The sequence below is a fragment of the Amblyomma mixtum genome, chromosome 2 (genome assembly GCF_055824585.1).
Source record: "Amblyomma mixtum isolate Tamu chromosome 2, ASM5582458v1, whole genome shotgun sequence".
In the NCBI taxonomy this organism is placed as follows: Eukaryota; Metazoa; Arthropoda; class Arachnida; order Ixodida; family Ixodidae; genus Amblyomma; species Amblyomma mixtum.
In genome coordinates, this window is record NC_143013.1 from 38372392 (window position 1) to 38398671 (window position 26280).

A 26280-nucleotide genomic window follows, 5' to 3' on the forward strand; every position below is an offset into this window, starting at 1 on the left:
CCCTGCAATTCGGGAAGCCTTTTTACTCCGCGGAGCCCGAAGGATCGGGCCGCCGGTGCTGCATCGCGTGTAGTGAGTGCGGCGAAGCGCGCGCTCCCATCGCCCCGAGACCTGCCGAGCAAAGCGCGCCCAGACACGCAGGAAGGCCTCAAACGGCTGAGGCCTTCCTGAGCAACACGCAAAAAGGGCGAAGGGGGGGGGGGGGGGTGCACTCACTAATGCAAGGTGGGGCTGGGAGGGGAACGCTGCTGAGTTCAGGCTTCTTTCGTGTTCTTCCGGGCAGTTTTCTTGGCGTCCGCATTCTCAAGTTTCTTTTTTAGTCTGCCCCCTGCCTTCACCCACTGTGCCCTCGTGATTTTCTTCCTCTTTCTTGATCCCGCTCTCTCACTATGCGAGGACAGCAACCAGCGCACGTTCCAAGGTGTATACGCCCCGCCAACATCGCGGCGAGCCGATGGAAATCTCTCCTGCGGCAGCAGCCAGCCGCCACCGTCGCCACACGCACGCGAACGCAGCCGCTGGACGACCAAGGCGCGCCGAACGCACGAACAGCCGCCGCCGCCGCCGCCGCCGCGCGATCCTCCCCATTAATATTCCTCCACCAAAAAAAAATAAATGAAACACCTCCTCTCCGCCGCCTTCACTCTCTTCCCGCTGTCTCCCCAACTTCCCAACGCGCACAAGCGCCCGCGCCTCAACTCCCTCCCTCTGCATCCCTTCGTCGTCGCTCCGCCGCATCTCCCCTCCCTCTCCGCCCGGCAGGCAGCTCTCCCACCCCCTCTCCTCCCGGCGGCGGCCAAGCGCGCAGCGCCGCCCCAGCCGTCCAGCGCCGTACAGCGCCGGATTCCCGCGCGTATACTTCCCCAGCCGCGAACCGTTCGCTCCGGTTCCGTCTCCCCACTACGGGACGACGACGGCGACGCCAGTTGCTCCTCCCGCGAGCGCGCAGTCGCCTGCTCTCCCAATCTAATTTCCGCCGTGTTTCTCCGACCCCGCGCTTGCCCCCGACCCTGTGAATTTCCACTCCTTTAACTTCATTTTTTTTTAGAAAGTATTAAGACCGAAGTGGAGGCACCTCGTCACTCCCTTTATTTTTTTTTACAACTTCCGCGTTCGTCGGTCCCAGGTAACTCTGGACGTTTCTTTTAATAGAGTTATCCCCATTTCTCTTCCACCTCTTTTAAGAGCATGGATAGGTTTTAAAGAAGCAAAGCAAAAACAGAATTCCCCTCAAGGAGAAAACGTAATAATAATCTGCGCGAGAAGATAAAACGGGACATAGGGAAGAGATGCAGGAATCGTCGCTAGCAGCGAGTGCCGTGTCGAGGGGCGAAGAGAACCGCGTGGCTGGCGGCAGTGACGGGATGTGAGGAGAGACTCCTGTCGCCGCTGGAGACATATCGCAGTGTCGACGACGACGTCCGCTAACATCACCACGAGCGTCCACAGACAGCTGAGGAGAAGAAGAGGCAGGAGTGATGCCCGACAACACGACGGCGGTGAGGAGAACCTTCCTCGCTCGCGCCGAAGCAACTGGTGGGGGAACGAGAACGGCAGGCAGCACCCCCACGCTACTCGGTGTCGGCTCCCTGCTGCTACTCGCTGTTGCTGCATTCGCCGCGGGATTGGGTAAGTGGCCCGCAGTGGCTTCTTTCCTCGCCGTCATCGGCTCCGTCATCCCCGTTATTATTCACTTATCCCCAACCGCCACCACTCAGCTCACTCGCGCACCAACCCGCCGTGCTCTGGATGCCCTGCGGCTTTGAGCTGGATTCATTATGTTAGCAGCTGCAGCGCAGTTTTCTCGCCAGACCTCCCCGCGGGTGCGTCGGTTGCTCGTTATCGGCCGTGCATAGACGGGCGCGTGTTTTGCATCACTCTATTGAATTTTAGTCGGTGGTGGCCAGCTACTGGATGTCTGGTCAGTGTTATGGTTGGCTTTTCAGCGCTGAAACGTATATCCTTCGCGTACTATGGGAACGATTTGTCTGCCACAGCCAAGCATACCAGAGAGGTCTGCATTGCCTGGATAAAAAGAGTACAGATTACCAAAAAAAGAAAGAGACTGTGGTGCTGAAACTTTCTCATGGAAAGCGTAGACTCGATAAGCGAACTAAATATTAATTTTGCACAGGACTTGCGTGGATATAGTTTCTTAAAAGAGCAAAGCCGCATTATAAGATTGAAGATTATAAGGCGGGTCTTACAGTGTAGGGTGGTAACCAAGGAGACAATTCTGGGCCATGTTTCGTTACTAACTTTCTGAAAATTTTCATCACTACATTACTTTTTTTAAATGCGTAAGAAAGAGAGATCCCATTTACTTTTATCTTAAGCTAAATTCTCCAGTTAGACCTATTTTTATGCTCTTCTATCACGCTTTCGTTTTGCCTTAAAGTGCGGCTGGCTGTGCGTACTGTTGAAGTAACGACAATTATTTATAAGACATTTACCGCACGCAAACCAGATGGCTAAAATAGTGTTAGCTAAAATATCATGCAGCTGTACATTTATGCAAGCGAAACTAGCACATTTTCTTAAAGCTGATGTCCCTGAGAAACTTTATTGAGTAATACGACAGATCAAGATCCTTCAAACACTGAGCCGACAGCCTACAACTGTCAGCAGTCATATTGAACTTTAGAAAGGGTGCACAAGCGGAAAAACATAGACGTGTACAAAATACAGACTTTCTCGATACCTCCGTCCTGTGTATACGTCTGTGTTTTCGCTCGTGCATCCTTTTCCAACTGGCCCAAGAGCTAATGTTTTCACAGTAGTCTCACGTTATCTAGGACACTTGGTAGTCACATATAGCAGCTAGCAATTGCATTAGCAGCCATCAAACGTTCCACAGATAAAAAAGAACATCGAATACACAACTAGCATGTATCCAAGCGTGCAAGACAAGAGCGCACCAACTTTAATAAACGAAGTACTATATTTTCTCGTTTTTTGCCGTTGTGTCTCCTCAAGGAAACAAGATAACAGAAAACAAGCTGGTGATTAGGAATTGACATCCTCGCTGCCCTCTTTAAAAAATGATAAAAATGCGGAGCTAAGTCGACAGTGCCCCGTGTGCAACTCCTGAAGTCAGACTAGTCGAGACATCTCTCTTTCGGTAAGAAGAAATAAGTTTGATGCTCGCCGACTTCAATAGATACTGCAGCATAGTAACATAGATGAATAGCTTCGTAGCGCAATGCTACAGACGTACTGTGCAAACATTCCGCGTTTAATACTTGCATGGAGATTATTTTGCATGCATGGGCTTCATTAAGAGCCGATTATGCACGAAAGGAATAAGATTACAATTCAAAGAAAAGGTTTGATTCACTAACAACAAAAAAAAATGTACACACATACTTTAAATGACAGCTAGTTACCCCACGCTCTCAGCGGTTTAATGAAATCGTTAACAAACAGATAAGCCATTAAGGGTTGGTTGGTTGGTTGGTTGGTTGGTTTGGTTGGTTGGTTTGTGGGGTTTAACGTCCCAAAGTGACTAAGGCTATGAGAGACGCCGTAGTGGAGGGCTCCGTAAATTTCGACCACCTGGGGTTCTTTAACTTGCACTGACATCGCACAGTACACGGGCCTCTAGAATTTCTCCTCCAAAGAAATTCAGCCGCCGCGGCCGGGATCGAACCGAGCCGCCAAGCAGCCGAGCACCATAACCACTGAGCCACCGCGGCGGCCATTAAGGGTGCATTTAGAAGAAGTTATAGCCTTGTTTGGATTTCGAAAAAATCTCGCTTGCATGTAAACTCAAAATTTCGAACCTATCGTATTTAAATTGGAAACAGGTTCCAGCCTTTTGCTGTAAATAATTCTATTCATTCTTTTTGTTACACGTTGCGACTGACTGGAAAGCTGATGTTACCATTACCAGTACTTTTCCCTTTCACACCAAATGGGGTCAAATATAAGCCATTTCATATAAGCCATTATTTTCAATTTCAATCAATATGCTTATCTAGGGAAGAAAAAATGGCTTAGTGGTTTCTGTGTTCAAAGCTGACCAATCAGCTTCAAACACAGAAACGAAATAAGTCTTAGCAATATGCAAAATCCCGCGAAGTGTTCTCTTCGTAAAACGTAGAATAGAAATTTGAAAACGCCAGAATACGTATATCTTCGGATGAATAAAAACACTACTTTCATTACAGAAAAAATTCAGGGGCCCATAGTTCTGGTGTTAATAACCACTACACATTTCACCGTTAGTGCAATACTAAAAATAATATTGAAAAAAATGAAGAGGGGGCAGGGAGGCTTCTAATCAGGATCATGCTTCCTCTTCCTGATTCCTCTCTAGCCAAACCTGTTGCCTATGACTGAATTTTTATCCCGCCCCTCGCGGCCGCGTTTGACGGCAAGTGTTAAAATTTCTTATCTACCCTATCTAAATAGTTCAGGCGTATTTTCAAGCTGTATAGGCTTCGTATAGACGCACTAACGCAGACCAATGGGAAGAAGTGTGCGTCGCTTATAGTTGAAGCTACTAGGTTCGCCCTTCTCCAAGAGCCTGGCCATCTTCGCCGCCGGTTGGAGGAGCTCCTTCCCGCGCGTCTTCCACTCTTCTTAAGCCTGCCCTATCACAGCCGCCAGGGCAAACTCTTGGGGCGCACACTCCGGCTCCTGACAGATTGACCTCTCACGCTGCGCAGACACGGCCGCAGCGGAGGCGGCTGGGGAAGAGAGCAGTGCTGAGGGGAGGGTACGGGAGGAGAGGCGAAAGCGCGGCTATACAAGAGGCGCGAACATCCTGCAGCCACCGGGACGCTGAAAGGACGTAATTATTTGGAACGACGACGTGCAAACACTTCCCTCATCACCGTGGCCGCGCCGCGCCGCGATGGCGTACGTGCCTCGGCGGAATTAAAGCCCCCTGGGAATTGGAAAGCGGGCTCCGGTGCACCGTGGCAGAGCGCGCGGCGAAGCCCAACACGTAGGAGTACACGTAGGAATACAAAGGCGCACCACTCGCTTCAGTAGTGTGGTTCACTCTGGCTGTAACTGGGTGACGCTGGAGAGCCTAGAGGGTGACATCGTTGGGCTACGAGTGAATAAAAAGAAACTGCGGCACGATCAGACATCTGATGCGAGAATTCTTCGGAAGCAGTTGGATTTACCTTGGATGATTACTTCGGTGCTACTGAATGTTTTTACTCTAAGCCGAGGCTTCACATACGTGAAAGAATTTTTGTGCAAGGTGAAGCTGGGCCGAAGGTGGCGGGGGAGGGGGGCGGGGGAGGGGGGGGAGGGGGGGCGCTGAGAGGAGGGGATAATGGTGGATGGTGTTTCTGGAGGGCAGATGGCTTTCTCTCTGTGTGCGCGCATTCGATTTTGCCATAATTTTTTCATTCCGATGCTATTTGGGCTTCTATAGGTGGAAGCATTGTGAATGGTCGAGGTAAGTAAATTGGTAATGGGTGGCGTTTCTAGTTTCTTAATAAAATAGAGATTTTTTCTCTTCTTCGTGAGGTAGTACATAGTAATAGAGCAATAATGAGCAATGGAACCCTGCTGTAGTAGAAAAGTGGAGACGTGTTCTCCTCTTTCAGCAGTAGACGGTCAGTTTCCTGAAACAGCCGACACTCCGATAGACTCATTACCGGCATGGCTTTTCAAAGCCACAACAGCGTGTCATGAAGAGCCTTCTTCTGTATTTTGCACTATAAAAGAAAAAAAAAGCATCATGTCTTCACGTGACCCATTTCCATAAACAATGGCTGCAGAAAGGCTACAAAACGTCTAAACAAGGCTTTAATTTGAGCTAGTTGGTGAATTTATTTATTTTTTTTATTTCATACTGCAGATCATCTTAGAGATCCAAGCAGAACAAATACATATTAGATAACACGGGCAACAAGGAAATAAAAAGAAAAACTTAAAACAAAAAGGCATACAGGATGACTATGCGCTTACATTTTATCGTGTCAGAGAATTCCACTCACTGATGGTACGCGGGAAAAAGGAAAATTTAAAAGTGTCAGTTCTAGCAAAGTACGGGGTAAGTGAACCGGGATAATGGTGACGTGTGATGCGTGTAGCTAAAAACGATACATCGTGAAAGGAATACAATGGCGCAATAAAGGAGGACCAGAGCTGATTCTCGTTTTCTTGCGCCATTGTATTTCTTTTACGATGTCTAAATAAGGAGGTGCTATTTTTTTTTATGTGAAAGCAAGTGCATTCAGTGCACGGTGTTTTTTCCTGGCGCACGCATCCAAGATTATACGTGACGTTCGTTCTGTAAAACTGAAAGCGACGATGATCAACGAACATGCAGTGAATTTTGCGAATTCTGTCGTCACAGCAAAAGCGTCTCCAATGAGCGTAGTCGAAAGCGTGGGTACCGTCCCTTGCCTTCTCAGGCCATCTTTTTGAGTGCACAACACTGCACGGTTTTCGCATACATAGCGTGTAAACAGGGGAGGGAAGTTTGGTGAGGGTGAAGAAGTGAGAGCGAGAAATGCGAAGGAGGGAATGGGCAATGTGCGTGTGCAAAAAGAGAGAGAGAGGGAAGACATTGTGCCATTGAAGCGTGCGTTATTGCCACCAGCTTATATGCGAACCAGTTCGTTCCTTTCCGCTTCATCCTTTCGCTTTCCGACCGCCTTTCGTCCAAAGGGTATGCGCGTGGTAGGTGTGCTCGACGCCCCGGCGCAGCTGGTCGCACAGTCCGTGATGCTGAAGAATTCGCGAAAGTGTTTGAAGTGGCCTCAACAATGGACGCATAGAAAACTGCCTCAACGATACCGCCTTCGCTTGCGTTGCCGGACGCCAATGCCAGAGTGTATGCATAGTTCTCCAAAATTGCCTGCTCCTCTCAAGGCCGGCAGTGGCGGCCACATTCGCCTCGCATCTTCCGGGCGCCGTCTAAGACGCTGGCGCCAGCTTGCGAGGAATTGTGATGGCCTCCGAAGGAGTCGGCCAACTTCGGTGCGTTTGAGAACACTACAAGCGGAATGCGTCGGGTCCGCCACATTCACTTGACAGCGAGTGCTGAGACAATAAGTGTTTGCCGTGGACATTTCGCACATCTGCGTCCCAAGCGATGACGTTTAGGCGTAATACTAGCACCACTTCTCTTATATAGGTCAGAATACGATAAAGTATCCTCGTGATCATATTTTCTGTGCACTATGTCGTATGTTGACACAAAATATCTCATTGCTCTTGATAATCTTCACTGGTTATTGTCATTATTACTTACCGGCACAGCCGTCATAGTCAATTGTATGTCAAGAAAAAGGGCGAAAAGTCGCATAGTTAATTTTTTTTCTCGAGTCACCGAAAGCGGCGGCTCATTAAATGCCTCCAGCGATGTACACCGACGGTGAGCAGCACAACGGAAAGCACCATGCTTTAAAAACACGCTGATTTTCTGTTTGCACCGCTAGCGATACAGATTTCTTTAATAAAGGCACCGATTGAAAAGGCTGACTTTTATCAAATGCCCTCATAACGTAACAGCTGGGTATAACGTATTCGAAAGAACTAGGTTCTCAGGAAATTTTCAAATTTTCAAAATGAGCTTTTCATATATTAGCTGCCATTTGCCCTTTGAGTCAATATCTGAACCAAATCAGGCATCAAATATTTATCTGAACTAGTATGCACTACATGTAAGAATGGGTGGTGTTGGTGCAAATGCAGAGGTGGCATTAGCCTTACAGTGGCCTGTCGGCAATCGCTACGCCTCGATCACTGATTTAGTGATTTTGTAGTTCCATAACGCCACTATCCACTAAAAACTTCAATATTGATCGCGACACTAATCGCCGCTCAGTTCGGGAGCCCTCAGGGTACACGATGCGTGAGGCGACATTCATGCGAACATTCAGTCTCCTCAGGTTCTCCGGGAGAGTCTCACGCTAGGTACAGATGTGCGGGCAGGATAAAACGATATCGTTCATATCACCCACAACATCACAGTGTGCACACATAGTGGAGGTGGCGTGGTGAATCTTGTGAACCATACCGGCGTATAGGCAGAGTTCGTACGCATTCGATACACGAGAGTGGCTCTGTCACGCGACAAGCCTCGCGTAACACAAGGAAGGTGCAAAGGTTGCCGTAGTGCAGAAAAGTGTTGCACCACTAGCTGCCTAGCTAGGTTCTCGTCCTTTGAGACATCCGCGGCAGATGGATAAGACCGGGCTTCTGAGGCAAGAAGGCCTGCTGCCGTGCTACCAGAGACTCAAACGTGAGATGATATCCATTGGAAGCAAACTGTAAATCCTTTGAACTGTAGCTTCCTCAAGCAGGTGAGGGACCAGAGGCAAAATTTATCAGCGAGTGTCCCTCATTGCAGGCGGTGTAGTGCAGACTTGGAGTCAGACAGAATGACGACTCTCAGTGGCCTGCAGAAAGAGAGTCAACGTGCCATGTGTATGTAATTAAAAGCTCCTATTTATTAAAGACTTGCCAGAAATTTTTAACATCTTATTCTAATAGTCGACAGCATGATCCCGGACTTTTGTCTTAACCGTTCGAAAGGATGCAAACGCGATGCAGACAAAAATGTATTCGTAAGTTTAGGTTAAGATCGTTAATGAAAACTTACCTGACAAAGAGAGACTCAAGGCTGTTAGGCAAGCTGCAGTGACTACGAATAACTACGAATGAATTTCGACCACATGAATTTCTTTAACTTGCATGTAAAACTCTATATACAAGGTTGATTTTTCATATATTTATAAAATTTAATTAATACTATCAGATATCGGCGTGTATTTCAGTTAAAAATATTATCACAAAATCTCGCTTCATTCTTTCGCCGAGTTGTAGCGAAACATCGCGCTCTATTTGCGCACAGTTTTTTTCGAGCCAAGACAACGCGATACAGTGACTACGACTACACAGTTACCCTACAAGCTACATCGTTCGCGAACCTCTTTCATCGTGTCACTGGAAACTGACTAATGACAAACAAATGTGAGCATCGCTGCGCACGAATATTAGCTGGTTCCCAGCGTAAAAGTTTCGGCGGTGATGCTGTGACAACAACTTTGTCAAGAAGACACGCTTGCGCTCGCGTTTCACGTCGACAACTTTTGAAGCGACGAGCGCGAGCGCTTGTCGGGTTCTCGCTTACACGCCTTTTCTGCGCCAAATGCATCTCTGTACCCTTACGCGGAGCGTATGCCTGCTCCGCAGCTCAGATACTTCTCAAAGCTGACGCCCAGCAGGCAGCTTTCTTTATTTTTATTTAGGGAACTCTGCTTTGAACGTGCTAAAACTTTCGACTTAAGCCGTTGTTCGTTGTTTTCTACAGGCAGCCGTGTTAGTTACCCCTAGTGCGCTCCTCCGCGTCGTTAGCTCGCAGCGCCAACGCGACGTGCAGCTCGGCTCAGATAGCGGAGGCGCAGATTAATTCTGGAACGCTAAATACAAAAGAAAGCTCTGCACGAACTATGTGTACTGCCATTAAAGTGCTTGATGCGGGGCGATGCGCTCGGCTATAATTAGGCTGTGAAGACAGCGGAACACGGCTTACACACCCTGAAAGCAAACAACAGCGTGAAGTCTGAGCTGAACAGACCATGCTTAACCATGCGACAGCAAATTCCAACAGCTCCCATCTTAAAACAAAAACAAAAACCTAGTGTTCACCTTCCGCGTCGTAAATATTTGGGATCCCTTGTGATTCACTATCAAGGTTGGGATCCCTCAGATGCAACCTCGGATGCAACGACCTTTGATGCAACGGATGCCTTTGAAATTACAATTGGGAAATGCGAAATGCCATTTCCTTTTCATATGCACATGTAGTTATAGTACAGCGTTGTGAATAATTTTGTTCTTATTTTTGTGTAGTTGTTGTTGCGGAGATGAACTGCTGACGCGATACTAATGCTGCACAGTAGGCACCCTCTGAGTTCTGATCAGGAAGACATGTTCCCTCCTTTTGTCATGCTTCAAGGGCAAGAACTGTGTATTACCTCAATAAACAAAACAATAGTGACAGGAAATGGCTCTTAAAGAAAATGGCTGACCAATCGCAGTCTCCTCCTTAGCCCCGGATAGAATAAATTTTCCTTACACGTTCTAATTGGGCAATATGCACGCAATCAGATTCTTCCGAGAAATTCAAGCTGACAAATTGAAAGAATATGTTAAAACGACCGAGGCCAAATCTTTTCATAAGCGAAAATTTTAAAAAAGGTGATGAATAAAGAATGCAAACCATGATCATGAAAATCTGTCCATTAAGAATGGAGACATATTTTTAGGCCTTATGCCTTTCGTCGCTTCTTCTTTATTTTTGTGTTTATGATGCTCTGCAAAAAGCATACAAAAGTACTATTATCTGTTCTTAAGCTCTTGCTTGTAAAGATTATTTTACTATTATTTTTCCTGATACTGTTATTCGGCAGGACATATTTTGAGGTATTGTTTTATACAGGATGATCTGTGATACGTTTTGGTTCTGTAGTGGTAAAATCTGATTATCGATTTGGTTTATTGAGGTTTAAGGTCCTAAAGCGACTCAGGCTATGAGGGACGCCGTAGTGAAGGGCTCCGGAGATTTCGACCACCTGGGGTTCTTTAACGTGCACTGACATCGCACAGTACACGGGCCTCTAGAATTTCCCCTCCATCAAAATTCGGCCTTCGCGGCCGGGATCGAACACGCGTCTTTCGAGTCAGCAGCCGAGCGCCGTAACCCCTGAGCCACCGCGGCGGGGCAAAATCTGACTATCGCTTTTGCTTTCCTCTAGACCCTTTCCTATTACTCAGATAATCGTTTGGAAATCTCAAACTAACCTTGCACCCACTGCTTCTTATGGTCTATTTCTTTTTTATTGGCAACAGTGAAGTGAACATTACGCAGAAATATTTCGCACTCCCATTCGCCTCGCAGCACTTTAGCAACGCTTTACTGCGTTGTTCTCACCGCCCCCAGAATCCCCCGAGGTGCATGTCCTGATACCGAGCAACCTGAGGCGAGGCGACACGGCAGAGATCTTCTGCTCGCTGCGGCGGGGTTCGCTGCCAGTCGCGTTCCAGTGGCTTCACAACGGCAGGCCCATCACGGCGGACCGGGCTCCGGGAGAGGCGGCGGGCGCCCAGGCGCTGTGGAAGGTGGACCACCGCGACCGGAGGTCCGAGCTGCTCATCGAGAACATCGGTGCGCGCCAGATTGGAAACTACACCTGCATAGCCAGCAACGCGGCAGGGAAGACCAGCTTCACGGCAAGCATGCTGGTCGAAGGTGAGGCAAGCGCTGACACAACTGTCCTATTCGTTCCCGTAGATAAAGGGAGAGAAATGAATGAATGAATGAATGAATGAATGAATGAATGAATGAATGAATGAATGAATGAATGAATGAATGAATGAATGAATGAATGAATGAATCTACAAGGGTGCTTTGGGCGCTTTCATAAAAGTTCGCAAGTATTGCTGCCAGTCTCTCCAAACCACTGAATTGTTAGATGAACGATGAGGACACTGTGAGTGAAAATGGAGCCGCTATAGCATTCAAACGCTCCGACGGTTGCTGCAGGCACAGGGCAGGGTTTAGTGTAGATCAGTGGAGACAGACCTTCGTCCTGCAGTGAACGTAACGGGAAAGATGATGATGATACTGACGACGACGACGACTATAATGCATGCTAATTTCGTTGATCCCGAGACCATAAATTCACGAAAAGAACGGAAAAGTAGCCTGTACTAGAAATTCGTTGGTAAGACAGAAGAGAGCCGTAACCCAGTGTTGTAAGGAAGACAGTACAGGGTATTAGTATATCTCACAACACTACGAGCAAAGAAAGAAATGCAATGGCTGTGAACGGTTGTAAGACCGGTTGTTCGTCCGAAGCAAACAAAAGAGCAGTTAAAGAAAAGCAGATTCACAAAACACAGCAAAAACTTTTCGGCACAAAGAAAGGTTCCTTAGACACAGCCTCCCTCAAAGTTACTTAGCTCCGTCCATATATTCTAAATCAATCTTTCAACTTTTCAGAACTCATTTTTACAACTTTTCCTAGCACTTTAGAAACATTTAGAGCTCGCCGCCACCCGTACGACGTCCTTTATCTAAAAGCACTTATCAATTCCGTGAACGCCTCACCACGTCCACGTGGTGAGGCGTTCACGGGAAGGTAAAAGAACTCAAGAGAAGGTAAAAGAGAATTGGGCGGATTCCAGAGTACAATAATTAAATTCCAGTAACTCGGGGCCACCTAGCCAGAGTGCATTTGGTATCGGTGAAGAATGCAGCTCGTTCGAAATTCCCTTGGAGAACCGAAGCATGCTCAGAATCTGCAACAAGACAGCCCGGAACATCGCCTCAACTGGGAGCATCTGCTTCAGCCCGCAACGCGATACAGTTTGGAAAGCTAAAGAGAACAGTAACGGAAACAAATCTGACAAGCTCCCAAGTTCTTGCACCTGCTTCAAGCTTTCAAACTTCTCAACGTCCGGCATCAGTTGAGAGCTACGAAGCAAGAAATACAAAAGTAAAGTTGGAGTTGCTTTTACAAAAACAACTAACTAAAATGCAAGGCAGCATCTGGCTGCGTCCACAAACCAGCAGGATGTGCCATGTCAGCCTAATTTTGTTTGTGCGTTAGATTTTTTTTCCCTCTCGTACGTTCATCGATAGAATGTACGCAATGAAAAGAAACCAACACGCGCATCGAATTCTTGAGCAGTGTTTCTTCTCAGGACTAGAAACGAAGAGGCTACACAGATAAGAAATAAAACGGAAGCAGACAAGAAAGGCCCCTTAGAATTGCATCGATTGTTCGCATCCCAACCATTCTTGGGGCCGCCTTCTTCCTCCGTCCCTTACCTGTGTCGTGCAAACTTGGCGCATTTTTGGCTTGTCTTTTTCTCCCCACTGAGCCGCGGGTTAAGTGAAAATCCATACATACAGCTGAACCGAGATCACAACACGTGGTAGCAAAAAGCCAAGCGATGAGATAAGCAAAACGACGACAACAGAAAGAAATTTGAAAGCAAAAAAAAAAAAACAAAAAGAAGGACGGTGGCTTCCCAAAGGAGCGCGGGTATTAGCCCCAGGGTTGGTATAAATTTAGCGCCGAGCCAGCAGCAGCGGCGAACCGAGCGAGGCGTAAAAAGGCGTCATTAGAATAAGCGCTGTAGCCCTCAGAGGCGATGATGTAGAAAGGACGGGTGGTATCAGCGGAGGAGCTCTACGAAGCGTGAGCGGAGAAGGAGCGCTTAGCTCCGTCCTTCCAATAGAAGGGGGCGGGTAAAGTGATGGGGGGAGGCTCCTATCGAATGTCTGCCGCCTGTGCACACGATGGGTGAGAGAGGAGGAAAGGGAGAGAGGCGTTCACCGTGCCACAGAACGTGCCTTTGATTCTGTTATTCTTCATTCAGCCCTTGTGTGCGGAAACGATTTAGCCCAGCATTTAGGTGGTGTATGAATGGTTCCAACCGATACGAGCCTATTGGTGATTGCCCTTGCTGCGGACAAGAGGTTCTTTTTTTTATGCAAGATTTTCTCGCAAACGGGGCAGAAAAATAGCGAAACGCCGGAATATTCAGCGTAGATTACTGCTTTGAATAACACATGCAGAATTCAGTTTTTAAGAGAAAAGAAGCCTTGCGCTAATTATTCTGAAGACGCTAAACCCACTTTTAATGCGATTTTAATCCAATGCGTTTAGACGAGCCTCATGGAAGCAATTAAACTTCTAAGTGATTAGTGATTTTAAAAATGCAGCTATCCTCTACCACTCGCTCATCAAGCGCATGCTAGCTCTCACTTGTAATTGTTTTCTTCTTGACGACGATCTTTTGTCAGTGGCACGGTGCCGTCTGATGTTACCATTTCAGTGTAGCCGTACGCATGCCCTATTTCAGTGAACTATGACGCATTCATGTCGATTAGCTCAGACGAAAATTTATTTATTTAGTTATTTATGAATACTGCAATCCCACAAGGTATTTTAGCAGGGTGGGTATATGAATACAAAAAAAAAGAATATTACAAGTACATGTGTCAAAAACTCAGGCAAAAAGTTCAGAGATAAAAGTCACAATAATGAACAATCACTCATCGGGAATAAACAGAAAATAATACGGAGCGCTGGTCTCAAAAGTGCAGGAAGAAAAGCTCAGACAAAAAAGCAACAGTATACACAACCGCTCATCAGCTGTATAGAAAGAAAATAATACGTAGTGCAACTATTACAACCAGTCAGTAACAAAAATATTTAAACATGATGAGTAAGTACAACGAAATGCAAAAACAAAGAAGAAGTTATGGAAAACTTAGACTTCTGGTAAATGATGCCACAGATTGCTGCCACAGATTGAAAACAAGAAGATTTTTTGACGCCTATGTTAAATGCGTCTGCTCTGACTGAAGCCACAGAAAACCTGGTTACTCGCTTTTTTCTTTTTATGTTTACAAAAACACCGATCGAAGTTACCACGAGCTCAAAATAGTTCCGGGAGAAGTGGGTCTCCATCCAAAAGTTCTGCTCCGTGAACACTGCTTGACGAAAACTCTTCCTAAGCGCTCATCGCGCGCAAGGTTGTGCGACTGCGTGCGAATTCGCGAATACTCCGCACTCTCTAAGTGAGATGGCATATGCGTCTCCCACTTACCCATACTCACAATGCAAAGAGCGATAAACATTTTCTTGTATATTTTTCTTCGGACCTTGCGCAATCAAAATTTCGGGAGCTGCATTTTCTCACTTCATAAAACGATTCAGACAGAAACGTAAATCAGGCGAAAAGAAAAACAATGAGTGCTCATCCCACAATAAGAAAAAAAAACACTCACATCAGGAGAGCATTGTGAACGCGCCGTTGGTTTCAGAACATTGCTTGTTCGCTGCACTTAAGGAGATGGGTTCCGGCCGGGGGAAGAAGACGTGAAAGAAAGCAGAACGACAAAAAAAAAAAGCTGGCATCCGAGTGCACGGCCTCGAAGGCCCGCGGCTGCAGCTAACACCGCAGCCTGCGCTTCCGTAAGCAAAGCGTGCGCTCGCGAGCAGCCGCAATCTCGGGGAAAACCCAGTAAACTGCGTTACTCCGCTCCCAGAGCCCCGCGGAGGAGGGGGGGGAAGAAGATGGGAAGGAGAAAACACGCGTTCTGCCCAACAAAGCCGAGAATCGCTGAACCATGTTTCAGGCTGCAAACAAAAATGCTAGCACGTCTATGCAGCCAATATCGTACATGTGCAACAGTGTGACGGCTATACGAACAAAGCTTTCTTTTCTGGCCATTCAAACATGCAGCGAACTTCTCTCTATATAAGAAAAAGTTTGGAGGTAATATTGCATTCATTCAGATTTATACTACTTCTTACAACCCGTCGGGTAGAGCAGTATAGTGCTTTTTTACAAGTGTTGTAGTTTGTTTCGTTGCTGTGTTTGTCGAAAGACACGGACGATGTTCGTGCATTCATGAGAGCCCAGCGGAATAGCCGCTTGGACAAAGCAACATCCTCCCCAAAAAACAAAAACAGAACAAAAAAAAAGGAATATACATGACCCGCATGTCCGACAAAAAAAATTGTTGTGGACAAACCAAGACCTCGGCAGGAAATAACATTATCAAAAAACATTGTTTCTGAATGCATTCTCACATCTCGCGTTTTTTCTCTAAACAATATATGGAGGAAGACACACAGCAGAAATATTGAAGAAAAATGACTGCCGACACATTTTGTGACGCTGCTTCAGAATCTGACATACAAATAATCTTTCCGCGTGACTGCAGAAAATAACAAAAAACTCACCAAGCATACTTGGCGTGCTGGTCGCAATGTTTTCTGGTTCAGGAATAGCAAGAAAAAATAACTATATCTAATACTTCTGTTTATTTACTATTTTCTTTCGAACTTTTGTTAGCTCTATTATTTTTGCGCACGGGAGTTCTCATGACAAAAACAAACAAAAATTATCAAACTAGGCCGAGCATTTTTTTTACCAGATATATTTCTGTGAACAACAACTATTTGTTCTGCGTCGCATCAACCATTTGCCCCTGATTTCGGAAAAGAAAAACACTCTGGTTCCATTCAAAGCAGAGATCGGCTTCATTTACATGCCTTCAAGGACGAAAGTGCAAAATATCATTCAACAATCCTTAACTCATATTCTTGTAAAAGTCTATGACATGCCGGATGAAAAGTAATGTTGGCAAAAAAATTAACATTTCCCTATCACACATCGCAGCGAGATATGGCTTGATGACTTAATGATTCGCATTATTAACATCTGACAGTTTCCACGCAATGGGTCGTCGCCCTACGTACAGTAACATGCTCAGCGTCCTGATCTTCCAAGTGTTACTAATGGCATTATGAAACTGTAGAAAAAATTACCTTACATTGCATCTACATCTATCATAAGGCGACCTCCGATTTCAGGTGGCCAGTGATTACTCGAACCGACCTTTCCGCTGGCAAAAACTCTTTCACCAGTAACCCGTTCCTTTTTTTTTATTTTGCTGTGTATTGGCTATACAAAAGGCCACAGATATGACTCACTGGCAGGCTCAGTGGCACGCCCACTGAGCCTGCCATTGAGTCACCTTTCCTGCTGCCATCCGTACCGCAGCGATTAATGAGCAATTTCATTTAAAAGAAAAAAAAATTCTTGGTTTCATCATTTCTGAAGGCGCAGAAACGTTCTGTACAAGATGCGATTGTCAACGTCAAACCACCAACACAAATCAATCCGCAAATGCAGCTGTCAGAATCGGTCAATGGCCCCACTTGTAAAATAAAAAATAAGGAAAAGAAAAGATTCTAAATGTGTTTCTTTTAAGCCTCCAGCGCCATTTTCTCTGTGAAGAAAAGGTAAAGAAGCCACGCCGTCAAGAAAAAATCGGGATCATTTCTACAACTTTTCAATATTTTCGTTTAGTTCCAGGGCTTTTCGCAGAACAACCAAACGTCAGGAGCGGGCAGATTCAATCTACCGCCCGTCTCGTTAACAAGCTGCCCTTCTCCTTTCTCCCTCCCCCCCCCCCCCCCTCCCCCTTCGTCTGTCTTTCTCTGGGCGCTACGAAAGAAAAGAAAGTGTGTCACTGTCTTACGGACTAATAACTACACATCGCTGCTCTACAAACACGAGTCTGCGCGCTCTCTATATTGGCGTTCGCAGTTCCGCCGACTTGGCTGCACATGCCCGGGGACCAGGCAGCTGTCGTCGGCAGCTCGCTGACCATCGACTGCGCCGCCCTGGGCCACCCAACGCCCGTGACCAAATGGACACGAAGCCAATGTAATTCCCCCTTCCCCTCGCACCATTCTTGGGTTCGTTGTCGCGTCGTTTCCCGCTGCTTTACTCTCTCTCTTCCTTCGTTCCTTCGCCGTGCCCCCGAGTCACATACCACCGGTCCCTTTCTCCGCTCGACCCTACTACACACGCGCTCCCAACGCAGCAGCAGGAGCAGCCGCGGGGAGTCCAGGCCCGCGGGTCCCAAACCCATGGCGCACTTGTTCCAATCTTCTCCGCGTCCCACGCTTCTTCTTCCCTGCGCGGCCCGCGTTGGTTGGACGACGACGAGTCTTTTGTGTTGTTCGAGTGTGCGTGCGCGTGTGTGTACCATTGCAAGATGGACCCTTCTTCCATGCTTTGTTTCCCGGATGTGTCCGGTCGTGCGTCCTTCTTTACACGCCTCCCCAGGCTGCCTCTCTTTTCCCTTTTCTTCCCTTTTCCCCTCGTCCTTCCCAGCGCTGCAGTGTACGCCTTCCGCAACTGTCTTTCCCTTTTGTGTCCCTGCATGGCTTTTATGGCTGTAACTTATTTTGCGCTTCCTCTCTTTGTAAGTGCGTGTCAGATGTCCAGTTGGTATGTGCGTGCATCTGTTCGTGCGTGAGCGCCTTCTCGTTGCCCGGCACTTCCTTCGTCTGTCAATGAGTGCGGTGTGTTTCTAATAGAGCGTGTTTGTACGTTTATGCTTTCGTGTCGCAACTCCCTTTCTAGCCGCTTATGCGCTCAGCTAGCGTGTGTGTTTGCGCATGTACTTCGGAAATGGCCTTCCGTGCATGAGCGGCCGTCGCACCGCTATGACGACAGGGGCGTGTGCTTCGTGTGTGCGTGTGTGCTTGGGTTTGTGTCCGCGCGAGCCGCCGCCTGCCTGTGTTCCCGGCAGTGTCGACACGCCAGTGGGAGGGGGTCCGGCTATATAAGCCTGTTTTATGACTTCATAGATGGCCGCTGGGAGCGCTCGGTAGCGCAGGAAAATGAGCGTCGTTCCTTCCAGCTGATGCACACGCCGGACTTGGGTCGGAGCCCCGCGTCGCTGTTGGCTCCAGCCGGAAGGCGCTGTGTGGATGCCTATTATTGATCCGCGCGCCACCCGTAAACGGTTCGATCTACGGCCTGCCGGCGTGCGTGTATGTACGCCTGAGCAAACTGCGATGCCGAGTTCGCCGAGCGACTTACGGCGCCTGTTTTTCTCTCCTCGGTGGCGAAGCCTGAAGGAAGCGGCCAGGGCGCGAGAAAACACGACGCGGCGTTACTGGTGCGACGGGTTGCTTTTTTTATTCCACCGGCATGCCAGCTAAGCAAAAATGTGTGCTCATGCGATGCAAAGGTCATTCACCTGAAAGTTACGATCTGACTTTGTTGTCCCTTCATTTTTCTTTCCGTTTCGTCCAGTTGTTGGTGGAGCAAGTCATGCGCACCGTTTGAAGCTGAGATCTTTGGGTGTGACACATCAGTCACCCCCGGCGTTCGTTTTAGACTTTAAAAGAGAGCGAGGACAACTCTATTCAGTTTTCGTTGTTAGTAAAAGATGGTTCAGTGGTTCTTTCGGGCTGCGTTGATTTTTGTCTAGCAGAAAATAGACGCATTTATTAATGAGAAAATAAAGTTTAAATATTTTCCTGCCACGCTAATAAAAGTTCTTATGTCTGCACAGAGAACAACTCCGTGGTCGCCATTTTAAAGATAATCGTGATGCGGCCTGACCTGTGAGATTTGCGTGAAAAAATTATTTCGACGCGCCGCAGTTTGCTTTCGAAATCGGCTGGTGATGGCGACGCCTGTTTTACACTTTTGAGGCATTTTCTAGAAAGTAGCAGCTTCTATTTCAGTAAAACTAGCGTCGTTGCCGCTAGAATGCGGTAATCTCTCGAAACAGGCCATCTACAATTTGTCCCCAATGTCCCTTTAAGGACTTATTAGTGGTATGTGCGCCCCATGACAAAGTTTCAGGAATTCCGCTCAACAGAAGAAGATACTAAAAACGAACAATAATAAAAACTGGTGTTAATTTTAACATGAATGCGTGTACGGGGCTATTCCTTATTGTAATCCAAAAACAGATTTTTTCTGAAAACTGTCGTGAGTTTATCCGAAAAACCATAAGAAAGTGACGGCTTCATATTTTCGTTTATGCTTTAATTAGCTTAAATGTATATATGGACTAGCAGCATATGCCAGGAGTGCTACCTTCGCACGAGTTCTTAAGAGGAAGTGCTACAATTTTGCGCATGTTTATGCGAAACCAGGCATGGGTGCATGCACTACCTAGACTGTGAACTGCCTCTGCGTTCCAGACCCTTCCGAAACGCTGCTAGGAAACAAAGACGACCACATAAGTGTCCTTGCCAACGGCAGTCTGGTCATCTCCGGCGTGAGATCCTCAGACTCCGGCCTGTACCGGTGTGACGTTGAGAACGGCGTCGGCACGCTGATAACGAAGACCATCAATCTCACAGTAAGTGGTAAGTTTGCTCCCCGCTTCGAACCAATCACTCTTGCCGCGCGAACTGTCTGGCGACCCTTTAGATTGGGCGACACATGTCAGCGCGCCCTTCCAACTCCGCTCATTAACGGCCGCAGGATGAGAGAGGGGGGGAGGAAGCACTTTGCTCGCCCTGGCACGTTCGTTTAAGTTTCTCCTCACTCTCTCAAGCTGCCGCTTCGAAGTGTCTTGTTGCAATGCATATTAAGAAAAGAATGCAGCCTAGACGTCCCGGCGTGTCCAATAACGTAGACGGTTTAACTGGCACGCATTTCTAAGAGGAGATGGGGTGTACACTTAGTGAGGAAAAGGATACAGGCACGCAGTGAAGTAGTTGTACTGCAATAAAAAAAAATTATCTTGGCAGGCATTGCCGATGCCAAGACTTGTCACACATTTGCATCTGTACAAGTTTAGCACCGATTATGAAGTTAATATGACCAAAACAAATTATCCTGGTTACATAGAAAATTCACTTCAGTGACATCGTGTTGAGCATGGAATTATCGACCATGTTCATGAGCCTCTGCCGACTTTTCCTTAACAGCGGTGTTAGAAGGCATGGATTAGTGTATGCTACCTAGAACGCTTAGTCGAGAATTGGGAAGTATTTAACTAATATAAACTACGTTTAACGTAGCTTTACGCGTTCATCGGCTGGTTTGTTCTCATCTTCTTTACTTTAAGAACTAGTAAAAACCGCAACGCCTAAATTCTTCTGCAGACCTCGCACATGTGGACACTCCAAAACATATATATTGAGCTTTTACAGAAAAATGAAAAATCATACATTGCCGAACTAAAGGCGGCGAAACCCTGATTCGATGTGATAGACTCCTTTCGTTAAGCTTTAAACTGTGCGAGTTAATTACCATGCAAGGCAACAAATTAAAGCAAGTGCTTAGGAACGTGTTTCAATTTAAAAGAGTCAAAGGCATGTAAGGCCTATCCATGAGTCATCAACCGTGGGTCTGCCCCTTTTTGTGTACGCGTTCCGGCCAGTAATAGTTTTTACAGGCGAGCAGCTTTTTTATTTTTCTGAATACTTTTGTAAACCACGACCTTGTCACTGCATTCTAGCTTATGTTTCGTGTTACCCTCATTTGCTCGCACTTGCCTTTTTTCTTTCTTTTTTTTTCAGAAGTCACACATTCTATATTTACACGCTAAAGGCCACTGTTCAGGCAATCTACCTGGCCACATATTTTGCCAAGAAACTACAACCCTTTCTTATTTCGTTACTGAAAGTTATCGCTCTTTCTGTTTCTCTCTTATCGAAAAAAAAAGCGAAGGGGTATTTGATGCTGTATTTCCGCGAAATTCTTTACGCGAGCTGATGTTTGCCTCAATGGAGTTCCTTCATTGCAGTGCCACCGTTAATACGAAAGCTACATGAAACCATCAAAGTACGCCTCGGAAACATTGTGACGCTTCACTGCGGAGCTTCAGGCGAAGAACCACTGCAAATAGCGTGGATGAAAGACAGCAAGTCAATCGAGAAGTCTCTCAAAGAGCGGTGAGTTCTGCGATGTTCCATTTGCAGCGCAGAGTAATGACAGAGCGGGCACTGTGAGACAAAGATAACACGGCTGCGAGTATCCTCGACAAAGGCGAGCCCATAAAACACACCAATCCCTGTCAGTCAGACAAGCCTAGACTTTTTTTATTTTTTCACTGCGAAGCTTTTTTGACAAAGCTAAATTTAATAGTAAACTCCTTTAGAGTCCCTGTAAATATCGACAGCGCTGACTTCCTCGAAAAGACAGGCAGAAGATATGAACTGAGATATAAACTATATAAACCGGTAGCGATAAATTGCTACAGCACTTAGTGCTTTACGTGGTAAATCCAATTACCGTATAAAAATTAAGAAAAAAACAGTAGGGAACAAACGGCCTCGAGAACACGCATAACTTCTCGCTATTAACCTAAACCAGGCGGCATCCACGTGGTACATGTCACTTAAATTTTGACGCAGGTCACGAGGTGTCCGTCAAGCATCTGCAATACACTAATAGTGCTAAATTCCTTTTCTTTTTTAAAATCTCACTTAATTCGCGGCCTTCATTCATATGACTTCGTACAGAGCTCATTTTTTATTTATTTACCTACTAACTCTGTGATCAACGTACTGAATACCGAATTTAGCGCGTTTGGGGTAAGATTATCTGCCTTGCTAGACCACTGTTCTTTTCATGCTCAAATGGCGCGCTCGGTGCACGGTTGAGAAAAATTACAACTCCGATCTTTGAATGTAGTTTATAATTTAATGACCAAGACGGTAAACAACACTTTGTGTTTCCAGGGCAAACTTCGAACCTTCGTTGTCCTCAGTCACTGACACTAAACGCGCATATCAGTTTCTTCAAGAAAACAGAAAAAAAGCAGATGCTATTGACATTGAAGAACCATTTTACTTCAGCTCCAAATTAAAAACGACTACCCAAAACAAGCACATCACTAAACTAAATATATTTTAAGCGTCACTAAGACGGTACAGCAGATGAGAGGAGATAATTAAGGTTGATTAATGTGCATTACACCTTAATGAACTACGCTCTAGGTTCTTCTTGGTGTCTACATTGCTTTCTTCGCTGTACTGCGTTGTGTCATCAATCACTTCGTTTTTTTGATCAATTTCATTAGACAACGATTAAGAGTTACCTTTTTGCGTGCAGCTGTCTAGATGCTCGGGATGGCTCGGCAGTGGCGTTGTCAAACTAAAAAAAAAAAAACTCCACTACGACCTATTTTTCACCTGCGTGACTAGTAATACCCAAACAAGAAACGCCTAATTTTGAAGGCAGCTACTTAAGCCAGAAAACCACAAAAGACAGAGATGTTTGTTGAAAGATCCTTACTTTAAAAAATAATAAAATGCCCTTCTTCCAAAAAGAAATAATACCCCAACACAAGGAAGCAACAACATGAGTCGCTCTGTCACGCCTAGGTACGACGTCATCGACCGCTCCTTTCCGGGAGGCATCGCTTCCGACCTGCTCATCCACAAGAGCACGCTAGACGACACCGGAGAATTTGCCTGTCACGTCACGAACAGGTTCGGCACCGCCGCTGCCATACGATCGCTTTTCGTACTCGGTGAGTAGAGCCATTACACGTTCTTCCCTACCTCCTCTCTTCCCCTCTCCTCTAGAGCCCGTCCTCATTACGTGCTGTTTTTCTATTGCTATTATCCGTACCGCGTTTCACTTCCAGCGCCCAGTGTTGCGCCCCATCCCCGGGCCAAATTGTTATAACCCTGCCCTCACCGTCGTAACGACTTGCTTCGGCGCCACGGCGACTGGGGAGCGCGAGTAATTTGGCGCCTTAACGTTATACGATCCCCGGAGGGTACGCGCTGCGCCAGCCGGGACACGAGGAATCTTGGCGTTAATCTTTGATGCCGCGGAGTTAGGCAAACGTCTCCTAATTATTAATGCTCTGCTATCAGTCTGGGACGCTGCTGTTAGTCTCCCCAGCGTCTTGGAAAGCGAGGAAGGAGAAAATGAGACGAAGAAAAATGCTGCGCAAGATAATTGCCTACGCTGGAATATGATAGGTGCAGTTACTGCCCGGCTGAAAGGTTCGTCGCGGCGTAGAAAGAACGGGCTCTCTGGCGCGACTCGTAACGTACGCCGTCATCATTATTTTTCATACCTTGTTTTAGTTTGAATTTCCGAGTCCATGTTTTTTCCACAAGATGACCGTACACTAAGTGATGTAAGGATAGTCTTTCTGAAGTGCATTGAATGTTGTCACGCAGCAGTTTGGGCAGGGAAACGAGAATTTTAACAGACGTGTCATAGATGGCAGGAGAACGCCAGCAGCACCACGAAGCGGCCAGAAAGGATCTTCAGCTCCTTCACCAAAATACCAGCGTCACCATCAGCAGAGACCCGAAGTCGTCCATGGTTTGCGCATGAATCCCTAATTTTAGTAAAGACACATTTAGCCGCTAAGTGCCGCTAACCATTTGCGTAGGTTTTTTTCTTGTCATTATTTCCTTGTCAACGCGTCGGATCGATGCTTTCACCGTGTAGCAGGGTAATGCCGCGTCTGAAGGAATAGCTGCTCGGCGGCTACCCGGCACGATTCTCGGGCGTCACGCTGGTCTTCAGTGAAGAAGCTGAAGATCCGCTCCGGCCGCTACTCGGCGCCTATTACAAATTCCATTTCACCAGCTGGGTCTGCCTGCGTCCACTGCGGTTGCTCTTTCCATTGACGCTTCTTTGCTTGAACGAAGCAACAGGAGTGTGCGCTCTGCTGTGCGAAATTTCCTTCTATAAAAGCAACGATTCCAAATCTTTTTTTTTTCTCTCAGTCAGTGCGACATGGAAACATTACATGTGTTGTATTGGAATTGGCACATAAAGCTATTGTCCGGTCTTCGATCTACCATTTAACAGGTCTCCTGTCGGTGCGTCGTCCAATCTACCAGCCTATAACCTATTACTACTCCTTTTCTCCCTCTACACGCTCCTGTTTCCAGTAGTTCACCGCCTGTGTCTTGGCTCGTGATCGCATTTGATGTAATGCTTAAAGTACATACCACACGTGGCGCCACCAAGCAGGCTGATATCACTGCCTCGTGCGGACAGTGGAGAAATGAAAGAATCGAGAGTTGAGAGGAAGAAAGAGCTCGGACGCGCGCCACAGCCACCTGCGCCTAAGCGACGACGACAGCTGCGGCACGCGGCCTAAGGCGTGTGTTACAAAACACCTCGTTTTGGAAAGACAAAATCGACAACTGGTTTTGAGAAAAGGAATGGGCGCAGTGTCTCTTTTCTCGAGTTTAGCCCGCAATCTTCAACCGCACTGTGTATGAGGGGCCGAAAGAGGGAGTGAAAGAAAGGAAGAGAGAAAGAGGTGCCGAAGTGGAGGGCGCCGAATAAGTTTCTACCCCCTGAAATTCTAAATATGCTGTGTGGTCGCTCACGCACGGTCATAATTCAGATAGCGCCTGGACACTCACGCGCTGGCCGCACAAACTTGGCCACCTTTTTTATATTTTTTAAATATTGTAAATAGTGTGTAAAGATCTCCTCTGTCCTTCCTAACGTGCACTGACATTGCATAGTACGCGGGCTTCTTGCCTTCCGGCTGTATCAAAACGAGGCCGCTGCGGACGTTCTGAAAAGCACCGCAGGTATCTGCCACGCACAGTCGGTGGGCACCAAGACCAACTGAACTACAGACCTGCACACTTGGCAGGGTCCTATGGAGCAGCGTGCGCCAACTTTCGTTAGCTTTTTGGCCGTTGAGGGCGCTCGGTTGACCTGTTCGTCTGCTATGATCATCATCATCGTATGCCATTTTGTGCACGCTATTTAATACTTTTGTTTTGTCTTTCTCTGCTATCTTGACATCAGCAATGAAAATAGCCATAATAACAACTTATTTCGATCTGGAAGAGTATAAAAAACATCTTCCATTTTGCCCGCTTTCTTTTTGTCGGCACCACCTTGCCTGGCATAGATAAATGGATGATAATGACTACGTGGACAAACGAAAAAACGGCCTTGTTTGAAGTGAAACAATGGAGGAGACCATTTTCTCAACAGGTGTATATTAGCCCCACGCCGCCCGTAATGTTTCTATCCTAGCGGCAAAAGGCATGAACTAGAACATGCGCGCGGGAGCAGGGCCACTTGTGCAGGTCTGTAGTTCAGTAGGTCTTGGTGGGCACAAGCAATGGCAGTGGCCCAGCTTATGCGCACCTGGCCACGTGGTATCGCATCGCACCACATCCGCGCACACCACTGATCTCCACTAGGTGGCTGGATGCCGCATTCCCGCTTTCCGAGACTAGCGCGAGTGAAGCCACCGGAAGTTGGACGGCTTGTCCCGGAAGTCGGGTGTCTGCTGTGTATTTTAATGCAAAAAGTCCCGTGTTTCGCCCTTTCATTATCAGCTTTTTGCGCTGGTCTCGTGTAATGTCTGCTGTTATATGAAAGGAGCAAGCAAGCTGAACGCGAGAAATGTGAGCATTGTGTGCAGAACCCTGTAATATCAGAGAAACCAAAGAAAACAGGCATGCAGGCCTCACCCTGCCGCGGCAAAGAAGTATGGCATTAAACACTATGTTCTTCTCTGGTTCTTGCCTTCCGAGCGTGAAGGAGAAGTAGTGGAATGACGATGAGGCTAGGTCATCTTAAACCGAATTTTCGTGTAGCAAAGAAAACGCACAGCGTGAGAGGAACGACTGACAAGAAAGACGAATGCTGCAGTGCGCATGAGAAGCGCAGTTAGAAGTCAACTCCACCAAGCACCACGAATTAAAGCCCCAATCAGGCTTAACTTGCTACAATACGAAACAGTAGATGACACGCTCCGTCGAAAAAGCAGTACCATACCTTTTGGAGGCGCTAATGTGAACCAACCGAACACCGTCAAAATCTCACCAGATAGTAGCCTAGCCCTCGCACCGGTTCTGTCTAAACATAATTCGGTAAAATGGTCACTGTAAAGTCAGCTGCCCGGTGAAGGTTTCTATCCTTTCTTAAATTTATCCCCCATTGATAGCATAACTTGGGCTTGAGCGCGGGAATGTGTATCACAGTAAAGGGAAGTGT

The 26280-nt window shown here is 46.9% G+C and overlaps 1 protein-coding gene across 1 annotated transcript in view; it reads left to right on the forward strand.

The window, feature by feature from the left end:
• The first annotated feature begins 880 nt into the window (after positions 1-880).
• LOC149359020 (cell adhesion molecule Dscam1-like) overlaps positions 881-26280 on the forward strand; it is a 38583-nt gene continuing 13183 nt past the window's right edge. The window contains exons 1-6 of the mRNA XM_089571197.1: positions 881-1629; positions 10919-11227; positions 17116-17235; positions 19521-19688; positions 21077-21224; positions 22659-22807. Of these exons, the coding sequence (XP_089427323.1) occupies positions 1479-1629; positions 10919-11227; positions 17116-17235; positions 19521-19688; positions 21077-21224; positions 22659-22807 (1045 nt within the window). The 5' untranslated portion in view covers positions 881-1478. The remainder of the gene's footprint in view (positions 1630-10918; positions 11228-17115; positions 17236-19520; positions 19689-21076; positions 21225-22658; positions 22808-26280) is intronic.